This window comes from Chenopodium album, chromosome 21 (genome assembly GCF_948465745.1).
Source record: "Chenopodium album chromosome 21, dcCheAlbu1.1, whole genome shotgun sequence".
In the NCBI taxonomy this organism is placed as follows: domain Eukaryota; kingdom Viridiplantae; phylum Streptophyta; class Magnoliopsida; order Caryophyllales; family Amaranthaceae; genus Chenopodium; species Chenopodium album.
Window position 1 is genome coordinate 38,361,076 of NC_137854.1, and position 9,110 is coordinate 38,370,185.

Sequence of the window (9,110 nt, forward strand, 5' to 3'; positions counted from 1 at the left end):
TAAGCAACTTGTACTTGTTCACATTGTTCGCCCAGGTTATTGGAATTAATTTTATACGATTGGTGGGATTTAATTATAATTAAGCCCACTTTAGATTTGGCTAACCACGTATTGTCAAGTGTATTAGCTCTTAATTAGCCCACTGTATTATGGGCAGTATTCCTCTTTTAGCTCATTCAATTAGTCTCCTAGTTAAGATATGTTTATGGTTAATTCATTATCATACTAAGCAACTTGTATTATTATATTACTACGTAATACTCTTATATAATTGTTACCCCTTTTTAATTTTTAAAATATATATATGTTAGATAACGTTAATGATTCCCTTCAATAATGCAAGCTAGAATAGCTTTAAGAAATTCTACGAATTTAAATATATACTATCTCTATTACATATTATTTACAACTTTGAGGGTTGCATGAACTATTAGGCAAAATTTATTTGCGAGAGAGAAAAATATGGATGCATGTGATGAAAAAAAAGAATTTACTTATTTCAAAAAATATAATGTGTAGCATTCTTTTCGACAAATATTATCCTAGGTAAGTTGGAAATAATATGTAACGACTAGTTTTATACTCTGTGTCTCCGTATCAACTCGATGATGAATAGGAGACGGAGGAGAGTTAAACACTTAATTAAACTCCCAAATGATGCTGACCATGATGATTAGGTTAGTCCTTAATCACGTGGACACAGTTCTAAGTACATCTTTCTTTTCTTCTTTGGGCTAATAATGTCAACAACTTAGCAATTGAGGTAAATGATCCAACTGGATCTTTCCCTTTTCGCTTCCTTAATGTTGTTTAATTTTTGATTAATTAACTAATTAAATAAATTTATTGATTAATGTTTAATTAAGATGCCTCTTCCTAATGTTGAAGGGTTGAGATTCATTTCCTCAAATTGGAAATTGATCCCCCTATAAGCCATCATTTGTCAATTGGCTTTCTAATAGAAAAATTTGACTTACTCCAAAGAGAGATTTCATTTAATTACCCATGAAAATATTGTTTTAACGCATACATTTAAATTCTTTGTCACCAAATTTCATTAGCACGGGTACATACCAGTACAACTTCAAATTGAAAAAAAAAAAAAAAAGAGTAACGGTACTAATATCTAAACTTATTTGGTGTTAGCCTTGATCTTTTCGGCGATTTTCTCCTTAAGGATCCTTCTCATGATTTTACCAGATGGAGATTTTGGGATTGTTTCCATAAAATGAACTGATCTCACTCTTTTATAACTTGCAACATTTGATGCAACATATTTCATTATGTCTTCTTCACTTTCTTTGGCATTTCGATTGATTACTACACAAGCAGCTGGAACCTCCCCTGCATCTTCATCCGGCACCCTGCATTAAAATTCGACAATGTTTTATAACGCTTACAAAAAATAGTCCTAACCGTGTTAAGAAACCTAACCGTACAATATAGCAAATACATACGGGATCACGGCTGCATCTTCAATTGAAGGGTGAGAGAGAAGGATAGCCTCTAATTCAGCAGGAGCAACCTACAAAACCAATATTACACGTAACATAATATGATTAGGCATATGTACTTCACACGTTGGCACATGTAATTCACGCTTTACTTAATGCACTTTATATGAAATATGATACTATATATTACTATGCGTACATTCGATATGTTAAGGCAAGTTTAATTAAAACTTACTTGGAAGCCTTTGACTTTAATTAATTCTTTGATACGGTCAACTATAAAGATATCTCCATCATCATCTATGTATCCAATATCTCCAGTATGAAGCCACCCATCTTTATCCACAGTTTGTTGAGTCGCTTCATCGTTCTTGTAATACCCTTGTTACATTTTTTATATTACAAAAGATGATCAACATACTTTATTACATAATACTTATTTTCTAAGTATTATATATAGTATTGATAAATAATTATTAACATATATAAGTTGGTAATTAATTACATATATACCTTGCATAACACATTGGCTCCTTGCACAAATTTCACCAGGCGTGTTCTTAGGGAGTGATCGACCTGTCTCGGGATCGACGAATTTAACCTCAATATTTGGTAGGATGAACCCTACTGAATTCCTCTTAGCAATGCCAACATGTTCTTGACTTGGTTCAGCATGAGTTAGAGTTATGCAACTATGTTCAGTCAGTCCATATGCCTAGCAAGTTCAAACATAAAGACCAATTAATCATATAATTCGTGTATAATAAAGTACATAAACCAGTCCTGGACTTCAACCATCAGCTTAAGTTTTTGGTTGTATCGATCCTTTAACTGTGTATATAAAACATACCTCTTGAACTTGTACACCGGGAAATTTCTTCTCAAATGCATTGAGAATTTCGGGTGCTAGAGGAGCAGCAGCAGTCATGATAGCTTTAAGCTTAATCTTAGTTAAATCGAATTCATCAACAATAGGATTTTTAACCAAGGCTAATATAATGGGTGGTACAATTGGTGCAAAATTAACCTCATAAGTTATCAAGGCATGTAAAAATGTACGAAGCTCATACCGCCCCATAACAACAACCTTACCCTTATTTCTAAGGGTAGCACAACATATTCCTGTGATACCATATATGTGAAAGAAGGGCATTAGACCAAGGATGGTAACTTTGCCTATTGCTTCTTTAGGGACACTAAAGAGGGTAGAGCAAAGGTTTGCGACGATGTTTCGATGAGTTAACATAACTCCCTTAGACATTCCTGTTGTTCCTGATGAAAATGGAAGTGCACAAAGATCATTTTCTTGAATTGGCTCGGAGAAGTGGTTCATGTTCGTCTTATCGGCTGCTTGGAGGAGTTCTTCCCAGTAGATTGCTCCTGAATTTCCTCCAATTCTTTCTTCTCCTAGGATGATTTTTGGTAGGCTCAATTCCTTTACCTGTTATGCATTTTTAGTACTTATTAATGTTGGTATATGTTGTACGTTCTGTACTCAAAATCAAAATATGGGCATGTTGAGTCAGACTAAATTAGTCTAAATTGGGCTAACTGAGCCAGACTAAATTAGTCTAAATTGCATTATTCAAAATGGTTTGCACACTTGACCCTTATATATATAGCCAGCCTGACTATTCGGTCTGCTAATAGGCGGACTGAATCAGGCCGGTAAAGTTGGCATTTGCCATTGATAATTTGGTACACATTGTACGTAGTGTAGCGTACAATAAACATACAAAGAAAGATATTTCTTTGATCTATTTTACCATTTAATTTTTATTATATCATGCATTTTATACGATTTGATATTTTCTGACTCATCTTAGTCTAAATATTAACTGCCTCATATTTTAAACAGAATGACTGCATGACTACTCGAATTTTAAATTTTTAACCCTTTTGCCATTTTTTTGTTGACCATATACATTAATTCAAGTGAAGTACTTATGATAGTTATGTATCAATTAATGCAAGTAAAATATTTTCGGTATCACTAACCTTTTCATATATGGTACCATTGGTAACAATGAGCTTAGCATCAGCGGCCTCAACTTGCTTGCTAATCTCTGAGGCGTGTGCAGCCGGATTCACACCGGAAAAAACACCACCAGCAGCCATAATACCTAAAGCAACAATAGCATATTCTGCCATATTTGGAAGGACAACAATAACAACGTGCCCTTTTCTTAGGCCAAGTGACCTTAAGGCCCTAGCAAACCTTTTTGTGTCCCTTGTTACTTGACCATAAGTATACTCCTTTCCTGTCATTGCATCAACAAATGCCACATGATCGGAGTATAAATCCGCGTCTTGGAGCACAAAATCCGGTAAGCTAATGTTTTCTGGTACCGGAACTGACTTGAACTTACTTCGGAAAATTATCTCTTCTTCCTCTAAGGGGACTTGGTTTAACAATTGTGTTCCCATATTTTTTGTTAGTGTTTAAATTGCTTGATTTTGGAGAGGAGGAAAATGGGATTTAAAGGGAAGAATTTTAGCTAGTAGAAATTAATGGGTAGTAATTAGATTGAAAAGATCATATGCATGGTATGAGTGAATTATTAAGTTAACAACTATATTGGCAAGTATGGTATCGTTGAGTCACATTCTTTTTCTATACTTGGTTTTGGGTTAAGTTCAACTTTCTACCTTATCTCTAGTACAAACTTCCATCAATTGAATAGTAATTGTACTTGTACTCTACAAGGCACTATGAATAGCTTGGACTTGTTATATGATTTGGGCCTTTTATAAATAGTAGGTTGTAATGATTTGTATTGTAGATCTAGATGGATCATAAGTGCTTTTTAATGGATGTGGAACTTAAATTTGTTTAGGGTTGTATGAAATTAAAAAGTAGGTAATCATCTTTTGGACTATTATCAGTTTGTTTGTAAGTATTTGTTTGGGATCGCAATAGTTGTCAAATTTTCAAATATTTCTAGTGAATCAGACGAAAATCATCCTTACGACTACAATAAATTGTTAGACCGTCTCTCTAAAAAGGCTGAATATTCAAGCGATGTATGCAAGAGATGTACAAAACTGCAAGATCTATTCAACGATCGTAGCTTTGATGAAGGAAACCCTTATTTGATTCAATTTTATGTATTTGTTAATTTTATGCAAGATCTATTCAACGTTTATACTTATAGATGTCGTATGACTTTTTATTAATGAATTGATTTGTTTGAAAAAAAACCGATCAAGAGTGTAATAATTTATAGCAAAAACAAAGACAATTAAACAAATGTAAAAAGCGTAAAGAACCTTAAGAAATGGCAGTAGTGTTCCTTTAATCCGAACTATTTTTAGGTAGTTTACTTTTAACAAGTTGGTAAGATTCATTAGTTGGGCCTGTCTTTTTGTCAATGATTTTAAGAAGTGGGCTTAATGTATAAATTGGACACATGTCCAAAGCCCACTACCCTCACTATAAGATTACCGTACATACGTACAATTTCTGAAAAATGAGGTGAACTAATGAAAACACATTTTATTCAGTAGTTTACCAAAAAAGATGTGTTGATCACTCTTATCTTTTGACAGGGTCTTGATCATTCATAATATAGTATATGCTTTTTTGACCAAATAATTGTACGTAATTATGCCACCCACTTAAATTAGCCATTATGTCTAGTCTTTGATGACTCTTGAGTCTTCAATGCTTTCTTTTCAATTTGATCCTTGAATTGTCTTACTAATTTTGATCTTCGTTAACTTTTCTATAGGATCTTGACCAAACTTAATCGCATTCTCACTAATGAGAGATCACAATAGAGGTCTTAATACATAGATTCTCAAATTTTGAGATGCGCAATGGCTGTCATTATATTTTGAGATTCTTAGATTTTGATAGTTTTTAACTTAACATGTTTATGGTTGTGGGTCGTGCTTCGTGCCAAACTTGTGTGGCTTGAGCCTGGTTAGGCCTAGCCTACTAGTTATATGATGTACAACGACAAAATTTAAAAAGAGCATCTTGAGAACAAGCCATTATCCACCTTCTTAATGTCCTGACATACTAGGCAAAATTTTTAGTTTTATTTTTATGTGTTTCGTGGTTGTGTCGTTTTTTGGCATGCTTTTGTGAAAAATTGTGACCCAAACTTGATATGTAAAATTATATGTCGCTCTATGCTTACCTAGTGCCTATGTCCTGTCGTGCCTATTTAATATAAACCGCCTTAACAGGTCATACCATAATATGGACTGGCCAACCGAATGTCATCTTTAGTTGTAACAAACCATAAAAACAACACAATACATAACTTGAAGCATTTTTCAATAATTTTCGATAAAGTTGGGCATGGATCATTTGGCATAAAAATGGCCTAAAACGACATGAGTCCTTCATAAGCTCAACATAACATAAGAAGCACACTAATGGGTCATGGGCTAAGAATGAACATTAATTTCAAATTTTAGCACTAGCATAATTCGATGAGCCAATCTCTTTTTTTTCATTTTTTTTATTTACCCATTTACAACATGTGGATTAGGTCGTACATGAGCTCTGTTCATGACAAATTGACACAGATTCGACATAAAATGATTTTTTTCTCAGACTCATTTAACACACCAATACATTACGGCCTAATCTGTGTTCAATTTTAATTTTCGAGCTTGCAATCGAAAAAGAAAAAAAAAAGAGAGAGAGAAGAGGGTACGTAAAAAAGGAGTTGAGGGGAGGGAGTTGTGGATGATTTGTAGCACAAACTTTTGGATGATTAACCATCATATTATTGATTACTTTTTTTTTTTTTTTGAGGGAATATTACTGATTACTTAAAAGACTAAAACAGTGGTAATTTGGGGGTTAGTAAACTAATAAAGTGATGGTGATTGATAAAGAAGCTAAAGATAAATCAAGGCACACGTAAAAGAAGGGGAACAATCATGATGATGATCATAATGAGCAATAATACTTACCCACTCCACCCAAATTTCTCTCTTCCAAACCATTCATGTTATCATTACATTTAAACATAATACTAGCTTGCTACTTCATTATATTTTTTTTTTTTGGGTTTTTTCCCAATTAATTTCTTGTAATCATTAACATATATAATAACCTCACCATCTTTATTACCTCCACTTATCTATTTTCTATCATCATTAGCATGACTTTCTTTTGTCACGAATAATCATCCATTTTTTTCCTTTTATTCACATGTAACGCATTTGTACTTATTTCTCATTGTATGTAATCAATTATAAATTTCAACAATATAATGCGATTTATTAATTATATATATAGTTTTCAATAACAATTGTAGTATTTTATTAACTTAAATATCTATACATATATTGAAACAAATTAAATATAACAAGACTCTATATACTCCATTGGAGTAATTATTTTAGTATTAATCTTTTTATACTTTCGGTGACTTCACTCATGATTAGTAAATAAAAGTAATTATAAAAACGGAGGTACATCTATTAACTAGTTATAAAAGAAATTCCATTGAAGACCTTAGGGTATTGAATGAGTGTCTTGATTATGCATGTGTTCTTAAATATATAGCGTGGTGAACACTTTTAGATAGTTTCGTCTTCTTGGTCTTGATCTCTAGCCTAATTTCACGATTGTAGGCAACATTTTAAACTTTCACTTCAATTCTTTCGAACTCTTATCTATATACTTCTTAATTAAAATATTAAATATATTAATAAAAAATCAAGCTCAAGTACGTAGAAAAGCTTGTTTGGTATGAGTTAATTGATAATGAAAACCTTTATTAATTTGCCTTCTACACGTGCACCTGATCTTTTTGATGCAATTCTGTAATTGTATTAAGATGTAAGGGTTCTTTTAAAAGATCTCATAAATTATAAGTATCACACATGTAGTGTAATGAGTAGACAAGTGAGACAAATTATAATAGATGAGATGGATTAAAAATTATGTGTAATTCTTACTTTTATAGTATTAGAAACTTTTAAAATGCAACCCAACTTACAAATCACCTAACATTTAAATTAAGATAGAGAGTTTATTACTTTATTGAAAGAGGTAATTAATAATGTATACACTAATCGTACAAGGAACATATATACTAGAATAATATATATTTGTGAATAAAGATGATGGCTTGAAGAAACAATCACTAACCGCAATGTGAATTATGTGACGAGGGAGAGGGGTGGCGGTTGTGGCATCATTTGGGTTTTGCCCATTTTTCTCATTTAGGTATGTTTCGTACACTTTTTTGGTGGAAGTTTAGGTTGGAATTACTGTATATTATAAGACTATATGACTAATGAGTATAAAAATTTAAAGAGTTTAATCTTTTGGTTAATGGAAGGTGACAATATATACATCTATTACTCTTTGTTGCCACGTGACGACACTTTTATGGAGGTTGGAATAGCATCTCTAATGTTTGCAACTGCGGACTTATTTGTAATTCTTGAAAGTCTCAACTTAGTAACTTGACTATTGAGCTTAAAATCAAATATGAGCTTGATTATTTTTGGTAAGGAAAATTCCTTTGCAAGTAAGGGGAAAGAGGGGATCCCACTTGTTTGGGATGAGAATCGAACCTTTATTCTCAACATAATATTAGCTTGAATTGGTTAAACTGCTAGCTAGTTAACCATGGAGCTATAAATCAACTCGAAAGTAAATTAGATGGCAAAACAATCTAATATGATTGTTAGCTCGCTTGTCATTAGAGATGTATTACTTCAATTTAATTGAATTATTACTTTTTTAAATAGGCAAAATAAATGTACAAATATTATTGAATTTATAGTTACTAAACTCATTTTTGCTAAAATTAACTCCTTGTTTTGTCTATATTCCACTTATTTTGGAAAAATAAACTATAATTTATGTTTCACAAGGGTTGATAAAAATTGCTCAAATTCAATTTATAATTATAATTAATTCTAATAAGTTCAAATAAGTTTAGACAAGAGCTCAAATATGTTCATATCACTAAAAATAGATTAGATAAAAATGTGCACTATCTTATCTTAAATAAGTTGCATGCACAATAACTTATCTTTGTTGATTAAGTTGGTGATCATAGAGCCTTACTACATACGAAGTGTAAATTTTCTAATTAGAGTTGTTTAACTCCATGAGAAATTGAGTACTATGTCATTGACAAGACTTGATGATGATTAACAAAGCTTTTAATAACTTTTTTGAAAGAAAAAACGAACCCATCATAAAGCACTTGGATTGGACCTTACTTTGTTAATGGAAAGACATATATAAAACTAAGGTAAAAACCAAAATTACGTTCAAAGAGAACTAATAATAATTGACAAAACATGAAAAGTTAGAAGAAATTTAGTAGATACTTCCTTTAATAATATAAGAAAATCATGATGTAAAGGCAAATTTGTGGTGGGGGCCTAAAGAATAAATACGGCACAAAAATCCATCAAAAATGTAATTAATTTAAGAAACTTTGGTTGCAAAATTATGAAATTATTTTTGTTTGTAAGGAAAAAAATTCAAAGGTACATAATGTTGACGCGGTCCGAAGAATATGTAGCTTGTGAATTTATGCAACCAAAATTCCAACCCCATCACTTTTCAAGAAGGAATCCAATACAGAAAGCCCACACCTTTTATTATTTCTTTGAATCCTTTTTATTATCTTACATCTCATGGTTTTGAGGGAATAATTGTTTTTG

At 31.9% G+C, this 9,110-nt stretch overlaps 1 protein-coding gene across 1 annotated transcript; it reads right to left on the minus strand.

Moving 5' to 3' along the window:
• Positions 1 to 1,132: 1,132 nt before the first annotated feature.
• Positions 1,133 to 3,881, minus strand: LOC145600786 (4-coumarate--CoA ligase-like 1). Its single transcript, XM_081656651.1, has 6 exons — positions 3,453 to 3,881; positions 2,305 to 2,895; positions 1,968 to 2,169; positions 1,690 to 1,835; positions 1,458 to 1,525; positions 1,133 to 1,364 (listed from the first exon to the last, which is right to left on the minus strand). Exons 1-6 carry the CDS (start codon positions 3,879 to 3,881, stop codon positions 1,133 to 1,135), a joined length of 1,668 nt encoding a protein of 555 aa, XP_081512777.1.
• Positions 3,882 to 9,110: the final 5,229 nt, after the last annotated feature.

Excerpts from the sequence above, each read along its gene's own strand:
- LOC145600786 (XM_081656651.1), bottom strand. The coding sequence starts at position 3,881 with ATGGGAACACAATTGTTAAACCAAGTCCCCTTAGAGGAAGAAGAGATA. Across the intron at positions 2,896-3,452 it reads ATGGTACCATATATGAAAAG|GTAAAGGAATTGAGCCTACC; the intron begins GTTAGTGATACC and ends AATGCATAACAG. Across the intron at positions 1,365-1,457 it reads GAAGATGCAGCCGTGATCCC|GGTGCCGGATGAAGATGCAG; the intron begins GTATGTATTTGC and ends ATTTTAATGCAG.